The 19735-nt window shown below is 35.2% G+C and overlaps 1 protein-coding gene across 1 annotated transcript in view; it reads left to right on the forward strand.

Annotated features, from left to right (window-relative positions):
• Positions 1 to 7639: 7639 nt before the first annotated feature.
• LOC105347948 (death-inducer obliterator 1) overlaps positions 7640 to 19735 on the forward strand; it is a 32405-nt gene continuing 20309 nt past the window's right edge. Inside the window, exons 1-14 of the mRNA XM_066084408.1 lie at positions 7640 to 7809; positions 9184 to 9338; positions 9851 to 10054; positions 10399 to 10796; positions 11071 to 11209; positions 12034 to 12132; positions 12457 to 12525; positions 13445 to 15380; positions 15509 to 15608; positions 16341 to 16462; positions 16640 to 16906; positions 17973 to 18007; positions 18891 to 19049; positions 19269 to 19415. Of these exons, the coding sequence (XP_065940480.1) occupies positions 9195 to 9338; positions 9851 to 10054; positions 10399 to 10796; positions 11071 to 11209; positions 12034 to 12132; positions 12457 to 12525; positions 13445 to 15380; positions 15509 to 15608; positions 16341 to 16462; positions 16640 to 16906; positions 17973 to 18007; positions 18891 to 19049; positions 19269 to 19415 (3819 nt within the window). The 5' untranslated portion in view covers positions 7640 to 7809; positions 9184 to 9194. The remainder of the gene's footprint in view (positions 7810 to 9183; positions 9339 to 9850; positions 10055 to 10398; positions 10797 to 11070; positions 11210 to 12033; positions 12133 to 12456; positions 12526 to 13444; positions 15381 to 15508; positions 15609 to 16340; positions 16463 to 16639; positions 16907 to 17972; positions 18008 to 18890; positions 19050 to 19268; positions 19416 to 19735) is intronic.

Here is a 19735-nt window from a genome sequence, read left to right on the forward strand (position 1 = left end):
TATTTGTACATTTCTCCAGCGAATTTAAAAAAAAGAGTTTTACTGAATTGAATAGTTTAACGTGTAACCATGTATACAAATATTCTTAAAAACATATTTTTTAAAAAATATATAGATATCACACAAAACAGCAATTTTACGCGGAAAGTTTATTATGAATAAAATACTTATTACATATTTAAAGGGATAATATGTAAATTCAAAACATAATCATTTAAGTCTCATTTTTAACCCCCCCCCCCCTTCCCGTTGAAATATGTATACATGTAATCTAAAGAATAAATATTTAAAAACTGATAATTTTTAATTAAACAAACTCATATTAAAATATTGATTCGTTAATTTGTGCTTCTTTGCTGTTGAATTTTGAACCGGTTTCATGATCAAAATTCCACGATGTGGGTCAATTTTCAACAGATCAGGGTCTTTATTCAACACCTTTGGTCTCAATATTTAACGTGGAAAAATGACCCCTGGGTCAATTTTCAACCCGGGTCAAAATTCTTCGTTACACCGGCAAAATTTGTTCAGGGTACCACACACGTGTACCTGCAGGCATGTTCACGAAAGTTTCCTAAGATATTACCTACGTGTGTTCCTAAGATATGACTCAGGAAAAAAGTTAGGAACATTCTAATATCAACTTAGGACACGTCTTAAGATGTAGCTCGACGGTAACTTAGGGTTATCTTAAGTTAAAGTTAGGATAGCCAAACCTTCTACAACCATTCTTATTTTTCACATTTATTCATAAAAATCGAATTTGAGGGACTTGTGCAGGGATAAATCATCAAACATGTTGCCAGAGAAATTGTACGTGGCGGTAGTTACATGTAACACAATAGGTCAAAAACTAGTAATTTTAACGTATACATTTTTTAAAATTTACATTTACTTAAACAGTGTTAAATATATATCAGTGAACAATAACACCTTATAAATAGTTAATAATACCCCCTCCCCCCCCCCAAAAAAAAATAAATTAAAAATAAAATAAAATTGAAACAGCACCCCCAGAAATCCAAATTGCTGCTTTTTTCGATTAAAATATGTATCAGGACAGAATTGGCTTACAAGCAAATAATTATTTAAATACACGTTTTTATTCTTTAAGTGTAAATTAACATTTGATAATCTTGTCATTCAAGTGTATGTTACACATAAACATGCGCTTTTCATAGAATTTAACGTTACATTTAGAAACACAACCAATTTCCCTTTAATCTGTTATATATAGAATACACGATGGTAAATAAGAAATAAGTTGTACTATATCTAGAAAATTCATAGATACAGTTTATTCAAAGATTATTATTTTCAGAATGAAGTGAGAAAATTTCGAATGATCACGCCTGGCTTATATAAACCGATGTTTTACTTTTTAGCCAAGGAAATTCGAATAATCATATCCAAAAGTAATCAAAACAATGAATGTAACTTACTTAGTGTAAATTGTATATTACATGTAGCTCTTTCAATCATCCAGCTCTTTCCCTCTTGTATATGTTTATTTAATGTTTTATGTTCATTGGATGTTGTATGTCAACAGTCTTTATGTTGCCCCTTGAGGGCCCTTAATTGGTTAATAAAGAAATTGAAATTGAAATTGTATATTAAAAATAAGTGAATAATTTTTTCATATGTCAAACAGAGACAGTATTTGCGGGGGAAAAATTGCTTAATTTGTTAGCTCTCAGGCAAGCATGTAGCAACGGGGAAGTTGGGGGGGGGGGGGGGGGTCCCTCCAATTTATATTGACAAAATGAACGTACATGATAGAATAAATGACTATGCCCCCCGCCCTCTCCAGGATTAGGAATTAGGTGTTTGTTGGAAATACTGGAACTGTAGAAAATATTAATATTGCTTTAATTATTCTATCGGTCTTAGGAAAAAGCTTCACAACAGCCCCAATATCCCCCAAAACGTTAATTATACAGCCTAAGGATGGTCTTAGGAAAAGGTAAGTGATGTCCTTCAGTTAAGACAAAGTTATGGCGTTTCCTAAATTAAGGAGAGCTTCGAGAAACAGACATAAGACTAAGACGTCTGTATGTAGGACGCACGTTGGTCCTAAGATAGCTTCGTGAACATGCCTGCTGGTCAGCAAAACAGAACTGGGAACAATTAAGAGTTTGCTTGGTACAGGTTTACCGGTACATTGTTGATATTTTCACTTTATGACCTTTCAGAGAGCAGAATTGCGTATAAAAATACATGTAGGTTGCCTTATTAGAAACTGCCACAGACAGATTAGCTCATTATATTGCATCCATATCAGGCGTTTTCAATTTATCTGATAAAAATGTCAAATAATTTCAACAATTGGCGATGCCTGCTAACCTCCTAGTGAATGACTTTCGGTAGCCTAAGGTAAATAATTAGAAACCAAGTCTGGATCATATAATACCATCGCGAGATATCCAAGGTTGGTCTTGTTTTTATTAAAAGTTCGATCCCGCGATGATGTAAAAGAATTAAAGATTGCATTCACTGAAGACCCTATAACTACAAAATACTTTTCATAACCAGCGAAAGAATAAGATGTTATCTGAAGTGATCAATAAATCTTTATATTTACATTTTCCAGTGTCTTTGCCTGTGATAACACTACGTATCGATTTTGTACTATATAACTCATAATACAAACAAGAAATTATATTGACGCAAGCGTCAAATGGGCCGCAAAAAATATATTGTTGTATGAATCATTGGTTGTTTACATAAAACACACCACAAAGAAGAAAATAAAAGTTGGTTGTACTAATTTTTATGGTAAATTCTAATATACTTTCAGCAACTTGTTTTGAAGTTTGACATTTTACCATCATAAGGAATCGAGTTCATTACTGTAAGCATTTCTAACGGTAACTGTATGGTCATTGCCATAGTATGAAGTAATGGAGAACACGTTGATTTTTTTTATACAATAAGTTCAACTCATCATTTTTCTCTTGGAAATTATGTATTTCAAACAATTTTGTTGTTGTTGCATTGTATTGAATGAAAACTTAATGCATTAGTTTATATGATTTTAAGGGACCACATGATAAATTCGTAATGGATTAGTTCAAATTTTCCAGTCAATTCAAATTTTCATTTCTGTCATATTTTTGCGTAAATAATTGATATGGATATAATTTCATGATAATTTCTACCACATTTTACATGGAAATATAATAAATACACAAACAAATGCATTTTATTTGACACGGCTCATAGAAATCCAAATACATCATTTATATAAAATTTAATGACATTCAGGTCTTTAGTATTTCGGGTCTATAGTATGTCCCGCATACCGATCCCGATGCATTGTTTTGAAAAGGATGAAGAACTCCGAAATTTTCCGAATATATTACAGTCTCGATAAAAACGCGCCAAACACGACAGTCTACTAAGTATGACCTATTTTTCATTTACGAGTAAAACCAAAATTATGTGATATTTTTATAAGGCATAAAACATATTTCTATATGCAAATTTACTTTCAATTCATAAAAAGAAGCAAAATATTAATTCTATAAAAAAAAAGAACTATCCCGCAGAAACGCAGTAACACTATTTAAATGTATATCAAATAACGGACCGCCTTCCGGCGGCCCGTAATGACGCCAAATTGAGGCGCCAGTGGGGTTTGCTTATTTATATTTAAATATTTAATCGTACGATGGCTTAAAATTATATAAATATAAGTAATAAGGAATCATTCTTTGAGTATTATGAGGTGATAATTTCGGTCGGGGCGTGATCAAATCTATCATAAAGCCCTTCGGGCTTTATTGGATTTGATCACGCCCCGACCGAAATTATCACCTATCACGCCCCGACCGAAATTATCACTTCATAAAGCCCTTCGGGCTTTATTGGATTTGATCACGCCCCGACCGAAATTATCACCTCATAATACTCAAAGAATGATTCCTTATTTATACACCTCATCCTGATACAATTTTAATTGCAAAATTTTAAAATATCTGGCACTTTCTACAGTAATCAATTTAATTGAAATTGGATCCTTCACTCTCCCGTACTTGATCTGTCGACATATCGAAAATGGAAAGCGGATATTTGATATCTGTGTACTGATGCCCCATTGATTCCACCATGAATTCTTTCAGTTCTACGTTTGTATCTTTTGAAGCATAAAACAATAATGTACAGAGCATTCCATCTAACCAAGTCAAGGGTTTCTGATCCGCTCCGCTCCACATAAACGTAGAGCAGAGCGGATCAGAAACCCTTGATTTGGGAAGATGAGAGCATTCATAAAATTGTTTGAAAACTCCTCTCTCTCTCTCTCTCTCTCTCTCTCTCTCTCTCTCTCTCTCTCTCTCTCTCTCTCTCTCTCTCTCTCTCTGCGTCGGAACCCGGGGGAGGGGGGGGGGCTAGGAGGGGGGGGGGGGGGCTTAGTGCCCCCCCCCCACTTTTTTTTTGCAAAGTTAGACCTAACTATTAGGAATTTAACATCATGGAGGGTTCATCCCCTCCCCCACGGAATAGGAATCTCATGATTTTGGGAATTGTTTTTTTTTGGTAGGTAAAATTGGATCTATAGGGGATTCTTGTCAAGATTTCTTTTGATTAGTCTGAACCCCCCCCCCCCTTAAATAATTCCGTTCTAAAATACGAATATTGAAGTTATAATGCCAACCCCTTTACTACCCCGCCCGTTAACATTTAAGGTAGCTCGCGGGTTTACCTGCTTGTGAGAAAACCTACCTTAAAAATTTGTCCACGTGATCCATAGGTTTCAGAGTTTTATTTCTAAAATTTATTTGAGATTCGTCTGCGCGGAAATAATGTTATCGTGTTTCAAATACAGTGTCATTGATAAAATCAAGCAACGCCATTTCAATAAAATATATAGTAAAATGCATATCTTACTCGAGAAACGCATTACAAAACCATACTCCAAACTTTAAAACGATTCAGACGAAATTAATTATACTCAACACAATGACAGAAGAGATAATTATGAATCGATTCATAAAAAATAATCAGTATGTGTTCTCGGCCAATTTTTTGCAAAGCAACTTTAAAAATTTAAAAGATTTCTCAAAACCTTATATTTTCATTACGACGTTAGCCCGACGTCATCATTTCCTTACGTCTGAGAACCCAAAAATTGAAATGCATTTATTGACAAGAATAGCTGATTAACACATTTTAGAACTTGTAAATACTAATTAGACATTATTGTGAATGTTATCAAATGCACAAATGCAATTAATGTAAGGCTGTAAAGATACAAAAAATTGCTATTATTTTTATGAAATTCTGAGTCAATTAATGCCAAAACAAAAATGCCAGTCAACTACTGACATAATAAGTTTGTAATCATATAAGCCAAAAGAAATTTTTAAAAATTGATCGGTAGTTAAAATTACGTAAGTCATAATTGTTAAAAAAAAAAACCAAACCCCCCCCCCCCCCCCGATTTTAATGCATACGGTTCAATTAATTTACTTATCTATTTTAAAACATGATTTTAAATGGAAGAGTTCCAACGCACACTCTTCCTTTATAGAACAAAATGTGACAAAGTATGTGACATCTTTAAATTTTCAGCATGATATTATAAATGTTTGTATAAACAGTAATAGCGAGCGCAGCTCGCCGGCGCGCAGCGCCGGCGCGAAGCGAGCTCTACCGGCAAGGCGTGTGTGAATAGAAAATTCGGACTATTTGCACATTCATTCAACGGATTTTTTTGGCGTCAGTAAATCGGACCAGTAATGCCTTGTTTTAATCGTCCCAGTAGTTCCCTGTAATTATGGTTTCCCATTTCACACTCTCACGAGAACAAGATAAAAGACTATGTACATGCATTGTAAATAACAACGCCAATTTCCATTACTTTTAAGACTAACAGAGTTATCGCCCTTTCGAGTGACGTCACAATGGATTTCTTGCACCATTGATCCGACAGAATTTTTCGGAGTCAGTAAATTTCGACCCACAATGCAATTCCTCAATGTCGGCTGATCTCACTAGACTGGATACCATCTCGCGAGAATCAAAGTAAAACTTTTGAGAAACAGATAAATTGTGTAATTTCCAGAACATCATGCTTTTTAAGTAAACAAAACAGTATATTTCGCGTAGTTTTTTTTTTTAAAGAGACAGACGACACTTGACTGACGTGAACTTTGACGTCACAATAAGGGGAAATTACTCTAAGTAGTAATTGTAAATCTGCTGATATATAAATACCAATATCTTCTCAAAATCTTGCAGAGCTAACGAATCGGGGCATTTCTTCAGAGATAGGAAACAGCTGTAACTTGCTCTCATTTGGATGAAAGCTCATAATTATTTTATTCACTATATTTACGGTAATTTCCAGGAACGTTTTTTAAATGGGGCGTGGCAACATCATTCAAAAAATCTTCACAATCAAAAAGAGAAATAAAATTATCAAAATCAGGAAAATTCTAATCGGGGTGGGGAATGGGGAGTGCGTGGTATGCCTTTAGCTCTTTAGCTGCTTAAGGTGTCTTTATTTCCACTACTATTTACGGTATTACATGCTCCCGGGGGATCCATTTTCCTTATGTGATCAACAAATTTTTTTTATACGTAAATTTGATTTTTTTTAAACGGGGGAGGGGGGAATCTGTGATAAGTCAATTTTTTATTTGTAAGTTTAAGAAAAATGTCTGCTGCAAGAAAAGAGGATATAAACTGCAGTGTACATTATGTTAAAATCTTTATTATTCAACAACATTTTATCTGAGATAAATTCTATACTGGCGTGCGACCAGTATATAAACAATCTGATTAAAATCAGATCTTTGATCCGCTCCGACAAATTCTGATGTCGCTACACTTTGTTCAGCGACTATCAGAATTTCGGAGCGTTACAAAGATCTGATTTTAGTCAGATTGATATATAAATAAATAAAAAATCTTATGAATTATGAATAATGAAAATTTACTGGAAAAATAGGTATATTTATTTTATTTTGCATTCAAATTCTTTTCCTTTACGTCACTACTTTTATTTTTATTGATTTATCACAATTCATTTTTGATCACCTGCTGCGCTCGCCCCAACGGTCGCACCGTAAAACATATTAAACTGCATTTAAGCTTTTTGAAATATTTCCTTTTAAGATTCTAAATATCTCATTTGTCATTTAAAAAAAAAACCATGTTAGAGTTTACTATGACGGTCAACTCTTTACGTCGATTCCTATTGTGACGTCAGCAAACCCGCGAGCTACGTTAAGGATCCGCCAAACTGTTTTCAAGTTTTCCCAAGTAATCAAATTTCCCGCCATTTTGCAAAGCATGTGTTTTTTTTTATTTTCATAAAATTTCGCAAAATATACCGATATAAAATCTAATTGAAGATTTTTTATAGATAAAGCATATGCCCTATATGTTCCTTTCATGGATTTTGCATTTTATGTTGATAAACAATAATAATTTATCACGTGGTAATGCAAAGATAAGGTGAACATGTGTGAAATGGAATAAAAAATTATCTCGTTATGATGTGTGCTGAACAGAAGAATAAAATTCTCCCTAATAATATTTCGTTTGTTGTTTTTGTTACTTCCAAGCGAATTGTGCAAACATTTGCATTGTTATGCGGTCTTTATTGCCTTACATGTCACACAAGGAATAATACACGTACGGTTGTCCATACTTTCAACATGGCGTCTGGAAGCGATGTTGAATAGAAATATTATTGAATAACTCTCGTTTATTCGTCTCATATACAGTAAATCATTCTATTATTTTGAGGACACAACAAAACGAACTTTAGGATTTGCCGGAACAGTCGCTGGAATGCAAAGGGTAACTATTGTAATACACAACTACGAACGAGTGTAGGGGTAGCTTCATTATGCATGTACTTAAAAAACATGTGCATGGTCGAAGTGTCATGTTGCTGTTTCTAGTTTTTGATGATGCCAGTCTTTAATGTGGCCACACAATTACATGATATTGATATTAAAACATTGCATTCTGATTTTACTTATGTTATTCAGCAGTGTACATAGAATAATTAGCTGATGTTACAGTTAACATGCTTATTATAGATGTATAGATCTTCTACAATGCTGCCAACTGACGGAAATGCCTCAGACTTAAGTATACAGAAGATCCCGAGTATCGTTGTGTATGAAAATGATGAAGTGACTGTGTATTATTTGCATTTTTCAAATAGGGGTAAACTGAAACATATCAATGTAAACACTTCTTGTAAACACATTTCTATATACATTTCATGATGCAGCATACTATGCTCTTATAAGTTTAGATTTAACTGTGAAAATAAAAGTGCATTATTGCACTTTTTTAAAAAAATTACTATGACCCACAGTAATCATGTCTTTGGATCCTTAGAAAGGCAGTAATGCTTTGATCAAACTTCGATCGGCATTGAAATTAAATCCAATTTCTCGGATTATTCCTGCTGATCCCAGTGATGTCAATTTTTGTGATTTTTCAGCTTTATTTACTTAAGCATTTGAATGGTAAGAAGATTGTTTCCCTTCCCTTTTTGTTGGTAATTGGGTTACTACGGAGGGAAAAATTGAAAGCATGTTTCTTAAAATGAAAGTGATTGTTAGAATTAATAACATTTTATTTGACATGCTCTGTTGTTTCTTTATTGCTTACATAAGCTCTCTTGTTTGTATTAGAATATGATTTTCTTCCAATGAAATATGCATGGTTTTCAAATCTAATTGCAGATCCTTGGGAGGGAATAGGAAATCGTACAAAAAAAATTCTTGACTTCTAAATAGAAGCATAAGATTTGAACTAATCTTTTTAATTATCACAATGTAATTTCAACTTTTTTTTTTTTACTTGTAATATATACCAGATGCTCCTATGATATGTAACTGCTGTTAAACTAACCCCCCCCCCCCATTACCCCCAATTCAAATATAAAACTATTTTTCCATGTGTATGTGTAGATGTGTACAAAAATAAGCTAAGGTTTCTTTGTAAATTAGACTGTAAATATAAATGTAATAAATTGAATTTGTTGATTTCAAATCTGATTAAAACTAGATCCTTGATCTGCTCCTTTTTATTTTATTATCGCTATCATGTAGTGACAATAGAAAAACAATTAAGGAGCGGGTCGAGGATCTGATTTTAACCAGATTGGGTTGATTTCACAATGCTTATCTAATTTTTTTCTCTTTGAACTGACAGGTAGAAAGTAAATGGAGATGTCGACTGAAAACAATGATACCTCAACCACTTCAACTCTGGAAGTAGCCCCAGCTGTATCAGAAAATAGTAGAGTTTCCACCTCCGAATCTCCCGCTAATGGTGTAGAACCAGCTGACATCAGCTGGCCAATTGAGGTGTGTCACAAAGACACTGATTTAATAAAATGAAAAAAATGGTTAAAGCTTGATTAGTGTGTATAACAATTTCATGCTTACAAGTCAGTTTCATTTCTCTTATTTGAAAATTTGTTCATATCTGGGGATTCGCTGTAAATGTTTTTATTTAATACTGTAGATTCCTTTATTACACGTGAGGAATTAAAATATGTGAAAAATCGCGAGAAGCAACCCTCACAGATGTTAAAATCTTGCTTTTATTTTTCGGACAGTTTTGAACTACATGTACCAGTATATGAAATTATAACAAAAAATTGGTGCTTGCCATTTTATATTTTCGCAATTTGATACAAAACAGCGGAATCTCAGAATTAAGTACTCGTGTAAAAGAATGAATTTATGGTTATAAGGAAGTCAAGATTTAATATTATTTTTCTGATAGATTTTGCAGTTGAAAAAAAAATAGTATTGTATGTATATTGTTATTTTTGTGTGTATGATTGGAATGATTTAATGTTGCGCATTTTCAGGACAAGAATCCGTTTAGTGGATTTTCTGAGGAGCACTTGAACAAGCTGGACGAGTTTCTCTCTTCTGAAGAAGCCAAAAAAATTCTACAGCAGACCACAGAGGGAGATTTTACCAGCACCATGGGTGACCTGGCAAACACACCCTCCACCTCTGATGACCCAGCTGCAGAAGTCCTTGGAGAAGACATTTTGAAAATGCTAGATGTAAGAACAACCTAACACTCTTTTCTATATGGTTTGTCTTGAAATTGTTTCAATGAGATGAAATGATTTGTGTGAATTTTATGCTTTTTATATAAGTTAAGAAATTTTTTTGTTTGGTCATAGTTAGAATTTATGTGGTCTTTGATGTGTTAAACTTCAAAATCTGAAAGAAAAATTAACCACAAAAAGTTAACATACCATATACGAATAGATATTAAAATTGTGCAATCTTAATATTGTTTAAGTTTTTCACATGCACCAAATGTTGAAAAGTTCATCTTTAAAGATGATTGAACTTTTTGTCCATGCATTAATGCATTGCATTTATTAAACATTTACTGTAGAATGGAAGTATGCACTCGACTACATTGGATCATCCTTACTGTGTCAAAGCTCCAAAAATGAATATTTCTAATGCGATGACTAAAACAGAAAGTGAGACAAATTCTGAGGAACAGTCACCTGTGAAACCACCTGACACTACCCCCAAAACTGCTACCTCTCCCAGAAAGTCTGCCAGAATTTCACTGCGACGAGACCCTGAGGGAGAGTCAAAGGCAGAAAGTGAGGGAGCTTCTTCAAGTGTGGGCTTTGTGGGAGCAGTGCACCCTGGGATAGTTCAGCCTGGATTTGTGGGTGCAGTGCATCCTGGGATTGTTCAGCCTGAGCATGCAGGTGTGGGACGGGGAAGGGGGCGTGGCAGGAAAAGCCTGATTCCTGAAGAGACACCTGTCAATATTAGGTTTGTGCTGTCAGAGTTTGAAGTCATTAGCCTTCAACTAGCTTGCTTGAAACTTGTGATACTTACATGTATGAACATGTACATGTGCATATTCAATTGTATTTATTGTAAAGTGTAATGCTTTAAACACTGTTCATGTATATTCATATCCCCTCAGACTGTAACACCTACTATGTTACCTTTTGATTGAAGGTCATTGTATAGAATATAATGTATGTAATGATAACATTGTTTCACATCAATGCTCAGTTTTATAAAAGAAATTTGAATACAGGCGGTCAAGCCGTGTGAGTGACAAGGAGCAGAGAGACCTGGCTGAGAAGATCAGACAGGAGAATCTGCAGCAGGAGAAGGCAGCACTGGAGGCCCTTAAAAAGCAGGAGAACACTGACCAAGAGGAGGAGGGCATTAAGGTACATCACCTGTTTATCACTAGTTGTAGAGGGTGTATGTTTTTGAGGCGCATCGCTAACAGCGATGTAGCCTCATTGCTGTCAGCTCACTTCTCTTGGCTAATATACAAGCGGCATCATAGAACTCAAGTATCAATGCGCCGATGAATATATAGTGCTGTTCTGATTGTTACGTATTTTCAACCAGGAACATGTATTTAGTATTCGTTTTAAAAATGTCAACAAATCATTACAATAGATATCTCCTTTACACATTGAAAAAACATCAACATCAATGAAAGAACAAAACAAAGATTAATACGCAGATGAGATAGACTGGCAATACTTGCAATGCGATTTACGTACGATAGGGACAGAGGACCAGTCAACCGATGAGATAATTTGCATAACAACAGTTCGTACTTCAATTTAAAAGCGGCGACGTTAATTGTTCGAATATCGGAGGTAAAAAAATGAAATAATTTCGTATATAAAATATTTATATTAAAATGAGAGTAAGTTGCTGTCTTCCTATAGCTAGGAACAGATTTCGTATTTTATCACTTGATAAAACGAATAAGACGATGTCCAACTGAATGAGGAAAAGCGCGCCACCTTCCCCATGTGTAGAATGGCAATATTTAACAACTTGTAGTGATGTTTTTAGCTACCTTCAATGCGATGCGCCGCTCAGGCCTTCAGGCCTTTGATTAAGATTTCTCTTTTGCTGCATCTTTGCACGTCACAGCAGAGACAGAGATTTGTATTGGTAAGATGAGATTGACTTTTTTTTTTTACCAGCAATGGTTTTAATGTTATAACATATATGTATCATCTTTTTTCAGACTGGGCCAAAAAGGGGAAGACCTCCAAAGACAGAGGTTATCGAGACCCCAGAGTCTGCACCCAGGGGCATTAAAGCATCGGTGGCGAAGAATAAGAGGGTCAGTTTATGTCTATGTTATAGCTTAAAAATAAATGAATTGTGCATCTTTGTCTGAGTGATTGTGAAAGTATTGTAGAAGCACATATTTTCTTTGGGTCAAAATTTCTTTGTTTTTGAACCAAATAAAATTCTGTTTGCATTTAATTTCGTCAAATTGTGATCTCTTTGTATTCATAAATACTTTGGTTAAAAATTTGTCATGAATTTAGTTTTGTTGATTTATACTGCCAACGAAAATAATGAAATTAAATTCTCAACAAATATTTCTGCTCCTACAGTACATTGTTTATATTATAAATATCTGTTACATGTATTTGAGCAGGGAAAGAAAGCTCAATCAGAATCTCAGAATGAGGAGGAGAGCAGTGAAGATGAAGACCACACTCCAAAGGTACCAATACATGTATTTATCTCGGAAGTGTTGATCTATATTTTCTCCTGTTTATGAATAATTGCTTGCAAGGGGGAGGGGGGGGGGGGGTAAGTATGGCACGATGCACAAACATTTATTCATTTGGGAAACTTGACAATTTTTTTTTCATAGAACATAGGTGAACAACTTGACAGGTCATGTCTTATATAGGTGGCAGGGGACAGTTTTTTTGATACAATTCATTGTAGCCAAGGGATGCCTTCGGAACTCTGTAACTAGAATTTCCTCAGTTCCCATTCAGCACAAATACCTTTAATTCACTCTTTATAAGGCCAATCACCAATTTCTGAAGAAAATTACTAATCAAAACCTGTAAAATCCTCTACATACTGGTTTTTATGAGATTTTGACCCTTTCATATTTTGCTAATTTTTCATGATTTTTCAGCTTTTTAGACCTCCCCCAGCTAATTCCCTGCAGAGGGTTGACCTTTCGTACCGCATGCATGTTGCACTATCACATGTCAGAAACTTACTGGTGTATAGTTTACAATGTCCCATCCACCTACTTTTCGTGTGATTTTACCTCCCGTCTGTAACTTGCAATTTCACTGTGTAAAGTCAGCACAACAGTCATAGCCGCAGGTTTCGGATTTTACTACTGATTCTCATGTACCTTACATAAGGGGCCTACATATTGCATATCAATTTCAACAAGAGACACCCCTCTAACTAATGAAAATCATTAAAAATCATTTCATGAATTTTAGCAACACTCATAAGCCTTCAAGTACAGCAACTCTCAATTTTACAAAAATATTGATGGGTACTTTATTCGAAACTGTCCCTTGCTACCTTATATGTATGTAGAATGCTTTCGTCTTGTCAAATAATAAAACTTTGGATAGAAAAATAATGCTCTTTTGTACTGTTTGCAGGGAAAAAGAATTTCTCCCAGAACTTCAGGCAGGGTCACTCGGGGAAGAGCAGGGAAAAATGCAGAGGAAGAAACTGAAGAATCTTCTGACACTGATAAGAATAACAAAGGAAAGGGGAAAAACAAGCTTGATTCTGAAGTGGATGAGACTCCTATCAGGAAAGGAAGACGACGGACAAAGGGGCAAGCCACGGACAGTGAAAGTGATTCCCCGAAGGAAGTGGTAAAGAGGCTGACTCGGAGTGGAGTGAAGGAGTCCTCCGATACTGACGCTTCTCCCCAGAAGGGCAAGAAAGGCAGAAAGAAAGGTGGAGATGTGGAAGAGACAGAAAGTGGAAAAGGAAAGAAAAAGGGAAAAGGAAAGAAGAAGGTGGATGATTCAGAAAGTGAGGATGATGTACCTCTCGTGGATATTAAAAAAAGTAAGGGCAGTCCAGATGAGAAGCAAGCAAGTGACTCTGTTTCAAAAGTGTTACAAACTCCCGCAAGGAATTTAGCTCATGATAAAAACTCTGATGACTCTCCAAGGAGTATTTTCAAGATGTTTGAAAGTGGCTTAATTCAGGAGGGTCAAGAAGAGACTGCGAAAACCGCAGAACCTGTTGTTTCTTCTCTTGTTTCTGAGGTCTTGGAATTACCCATTCACTCTGGAAAAAGTTCTGTACAGAATGAAAACACTTCTCTAGTAAGTGACATTGCAGGGCCAAGTGATCAAACAATTGTAAGCGATTCCAAAGGATCGGATGAAAAGTCAGTGGAATGTGAAGCCAGAGTGGAGGAGTTGAATTATGAAGATTTCATTTCACTTATGGGTGGAGAAACAAAACAGGAATCCAAAGCGACAGCAAAGAAAGACACAACAGAAAGTGATTCTAAAGCTGTCAAACCTGTGAAAAAGAAGGCAAGGAAATCTGAAGAAATCAAAGTAGATCAGAGCATGTTGGATCTGTTCAAACCAGATGTGGACGTGTCCAGCAAGCGAAAGGGTAGTGTTAGTGGTAAGAAAGAAGTGCCATCAGCAACAGAGACTGCAAAGTCTTCAGAAAAGCCTCCTGACTCTAAAAGAAAGCTTTCTGATTCGGATAAAAATTCTAGTCACAAATCATCTGATTCTGGTAAAGGAAAAAAAGACACTGGAACGGAGAAAACACGCAAAGATTCTGAGAAAGACATTTCTTCAAATGAGAAAGTTCGACGAGATTCAGATAAAGAGACTAAGAAGGATGGGAAAAAAGGTGATTCTTCTGTCAACAAAACAGAGAAAGACAAAAGTGAAAATAGTGATAAAAAGGGAACCAAAAACGAAAGTGTTCAAGTACAAAAAGAAGAGCAAAAAGTCAAAACTGCAGCAGATAAAGGTGCTATGAAAAAAGAAAATACGAAAAGTTTTACCGGTAAAAAAGATTCTGGAAAGAAGGATGAAAAACATGGAAAAACTGATGTGAAAAAGGAACAACTTGCTGAGGAAAATTCAGAGGTGAAAGATAAAGTGAATGAGAGTGAAAGTGTGAAAATGGTCGTCAAAGACCCTGTTGATAATGACCAGTCTGTCAGTGAACCAAAGGAAAAAGGCCAAGAGGACATGAAAGATGAAATCACAGAAAAGAGCAAAGAGAGTAGTGAAAATGATGAAAAGATAGAAGAAAAGAAAGTAGTCAGCCAGGAGAACGATAAAGAAAAGGATACTGATAAGAAAGAAACATTAACATTAGAAAAGAAAACGGAGAAGCTAGAAGAGTTACCCAAGGTGGAGGAGGTAAAGACGGAAGAGGAGGTAACTCCGGGAGGCAGGGGACAAAGAAAAGCCAAACTCAAATTCTTGAGGGAAAAACTGCCAGAAATGACAGAGAAGGAGAAGAGACCAATTAAAAAGAAACCAGTGAAAACCAAACCAGCTGCTGAAGAGGTGGAAAGCAAGGAAAAAGGAGAGGAGAGTGGTAAAGATTTACTTAGTTATGAATTCATTGTCTCCATGTACTAAATCAATAGTTGTAGGTGTAGATTTATGTATTCATGATTTGATAGTGTACATGTGAATTACATTTATTTTGTGTACATTTATTAGATGAAAGCGATGGATTAGGCTTTGAGGATGATGAAAATGACTCCGACTATGAGGCTCCTGATGAAAAATACTGTATCTGTAAACAACCATATGGAAAAAGGTAAGGAAATGGTACATAGGTGCTACCCAATAATGAAAGGATGTAGACATTGAAAGATTCAATTCAAATTGTTTACATTTGCAAACTTCTTATCTTATATGAACCTATAGAATGGCAAAAACGTTCAATTCTGTGTGAACTTTTTAATGACAGCACGATGATCATAGCACCCACTTATTGCCTGTTGGTTGGATTATTGTAAAAATAAAATCTCGGAAATTTTAACAATTCTAAACAGTTTGCTTTTTTCAAATGTAGATATAAGTAATAAACAGCAATGTTAAAAGTTTAACCTGATATGAACTTGGTTCGTACGTGATCAAATCATCTGAGAAGCCCTTCGAGCTTCACAGGATTTGATGACGTGACCAACCAAGTTGATATCCCGGTTCACTGTTTAACTTGCTGTTATTTCTGAAGTTACTGACCCCAGGTCTAAAGGTTGCGGTTATAACAAACTTGGTTACAAATTTACAGATATAGCAAACTAATTTTGAGTCTCGTAGTGGTGAAGAACCAACAGATATCAAACTTGGCAAAGAAAGATATTGTCCTTTAATTTTTTTAAAGAACAATTTGCTTGTCTCTCAGTACCTTGTTAAAAGTTGACTGATATTTCAATTGTTCTTGTCAAGTCATAACAATCAATTTATTCCGCCACATTTTAATGATTTCGGTAATTTTATGGAAATACAAATACATATACATGTAATGGATTTATGCTTTCTGTAGGTTTATGATCTGTTGTGACACCTGTGAGAATTGGTACCATGGCTCCTGTGTGGGCATCACCAAAGCTAAGGGGAAAGAGATGGAGAAGAACAATGAAGACTACGTGTGTCCTCCCTGTAAAGGTCAGCTGCTATACCTTAGAATAGGAATGGTCATTTTACCTGAATACCTCTATTTAGTATTTTCTGTGTAAATTTTATGTTAAGAAAGACATCAGCTAAACTGTCTACTTCCAGAATATGATAAAAGTCTATATTTAAATGTTTCAATCATTTATCAAAATTATTTTTCTGTTACAGAGAAAAAGGCCACTGGTAAAGAGAAATCGGTACAGCATGCTGACAGTGCAGTGAAGGGTGAAAAAGAGGAAGTCTTGAAGAAGGGAGAAGACAGACCAGGAAGTGGAGGAAAGAGGAAGGAGGGGGACTCGGAGAAACATGCAGAGAAATCCAAGAGGAAGTTGGAGCATCACACAGATTCTCCACACAAAAAACATAGAGAGGTTGACTTATTTATTCTCTTGCATAGTAAAATCTGTATTGTTCGGCCATTGTGGTATTGCAGGGGCTGATCATGATCTACAGTATATGCTTCAATCTTTTTTACCACTCCTTTACTGATTAATGACCAGATATTTTTTCCTTTAATGGCTCTCTTCAAGACTATGAACATACATGAATTTATAAAGTACATATACCGTAATCCGGTGAATATAATACGCACTTTTTTCCCAGCATTTTTTACCTTCAGAAAGGGGTGCGTATTATACATCCCTATAGGATTTGGGCATATTTTTTCCAAGCTGAAGCACGGGGTATCATACTGCCGTATTACCTATGCTGTTCACAGACAGAACTGATACCCCGCTATACATCGTAATATTCCTTCATTATCACATATATATTACTATGTGACCCCTTTAGGAAATCATTGTTATAGCATGTAATTAAAGAAAATGTACACTTTAAGTCTGTTAATAAATAAACTGTTTCAAAATGGCCTTTAAAAATTAATTTGAACTGCCTATTCTTTATCTCCGTGTACGCCGCCATTACAGCTGTTATTAATAGAATGCGGACTTGGATGGCCACGTGCTATTTGACGCCGATCTTTGAAAACAGCTTACACATCATTTGGCTCATTTTTAACCATTTTCATTTAATGCTAATTAATTTATTGCAAATAATTATGAATATAAATGATTCTATAACCTATTCCGTTAATTGAAGCCATTGAAACAGTTGTGGTTCCCCACCGCTAACGCTTGACACCTTGGGTATCTCAGACACCCCCTTAGGCTATGTGTACTAAACACAACACAACTATTTGTGCATATATTTTATTATGTTCCAGGCCTCTAATTGATCGCTTTGATCGGAGTCATTTAAGAATTTAATTAGATGTAGGTCCGTTATCTCCATACCTGTACATCGTCCGTTTTTCACTTCACATGGATTGTAATGACTAAACAATTATATCACGCTTGTTAAAAGTAGTTGATTTTATCTACGGTAGAATATTTAATACTAGGTCTATTAAAACATTGATTACGAAATAAAGATATTACCACGATGTATTAGTTACAATAAATCCGTATCTAAGAAAATATTGTGTTTTTCTTATTTCCGGTAGCATATTCCCGCGATGAAGTTGAGCGTGCATACAAAGTAAAACTGCTTTGTTGATACTTAGGTTTACCGTTTGGTCAATTTTTTTGATGCGTATTATACATCCCAACAAGCTTTTTTTCACCATTTTCAGGCCCAAAGTGGGGGGTGCGTATTGTACACTACTGCGTATTATATTCACCGGATTACGGTACATGTATTTATAGGTATAAATACATGTATGTACATGTATATATCAATGTTAATACTCATATTTCACTCACATGTATATATTTTTAAAAGTGATAAAGAATATTAATTTTGAAATAAAAAATAAACAGAGTCCATGCTCTTAAAATAGTTACGGTTTATTGTCAAAATATTTATAAGTAAAGTAAATACTCTATAAACTGCCCTCGGCTAAAATTGCTCATTTTGATAAGGGTTATTTCTCTTTGATTATGTGTCCATATTGTGTTGTAATGAAAAACAAAACCCATAAAATGTGAAGTACACCGTATTATATTCATTACTTTATTCTCAAATGTTAGCAATCATTCTTGAAACATAAAATTGGGGGAAGGGATGAATAAGTGTTACATGTAATAAGTATCTAACACTTATGTGGAATTAGTATTTGGTTCCTGTTATTATTAATTTTTAAAGTTCTTAATTTCATTAACTTCATTATAAGAGGGACATCTGTTAGGGTCATTGGTCCAGGTACCTGTATCCATGTTATGTTGGTAAACCTCTTCATGTCTGAAAAACATGATAAGGTTTCCGTCAATAATTTGGAAATGAATTTGCTGTGCTGTATAGCACAGTGTGTTTTCTCACCAAGGATGTAATGTTCTCCTGATTCTGTAACAAGGAATGTCAACAGAAAAATAAAACCGAAAAACCAATTTCAGACTAAGAATCAATCATAATCTTTATTTAGTCCTCCAGCAAAGTGAGGACCGGTGAGGAGAAGAGGAGTCATTCCCTTGATTCAAGGTCCTCAGATTCTCACTCCTCGAAGGGGAGACACGATAGAGACCGGCATCACTCTGCCTCCAAGGACAGGAGACATGGTGATAAGAAGGCCACCCCTGTAAAGGTACCGGACATTCAGACACTAAATTACATGGAAAAATAAAGACTTCTTGAACATCTCATAGTTATTAATCTGTCTCGCCCTTAGATTCTTTTGAAACGGGAAAAAATATACTATTCTTTATTCAAATTTATCATTGGATTTTAGTGAAATCATGAATACATGTACAGTGTGTTAAAAACATGTATATCATGTTGAAAGTTTTCTCCCTTGATTTTCCAGGACATGGCTGCTCAGAGATGTGTGAATACTCAGTGTAATAAGTACGCCAAGCGGGAGTCTGTGTACTGTGGTACTGATTGTATCCACCAACACGCCAAGGACTCACTGAGAGTGCTCAATAGATTCGACGCCAAGAGGGGCAAAGCCGTAAGTACAGACAGACCTACTGTATACAGGGAAATATTCGCCCCAATTTTATTTTTTGTCCCTTTTGCCCTCGTTGTCAGCAGGTGACTTTAAGTCTGGTGAATCCCAAAGTATCAAATTTCTCTCCTTAAACACAATCCTGTTTTGTCAAATTCAAGACGGGGCCAAACCATTTTCAAGTTTAGAAGGGAGAAAATAAGATGGGGGTGAAAAAAAACCCTGTATACAGTAACAGTTTGTCCTTGTTCTGCCCCACTATTCATAACAGCCAAACAGCATGTTACTGTAGTCATCATATCTATGTCAAAATACAAGCTTAT

Source organism: Magallana gigas, chromosome 5 (assembly GCF_963853765.1).
Source record: "Magallana gigas chromosome 5, xbMagGiga1.1, whole genome shotgun sequence".
Classification (NCBI taxonomy): Eukaryota; Metazoa; Mollusca; class Bivalvia; order Ostreida; family Ostreidae; genus Magallana; species Magallana gigas.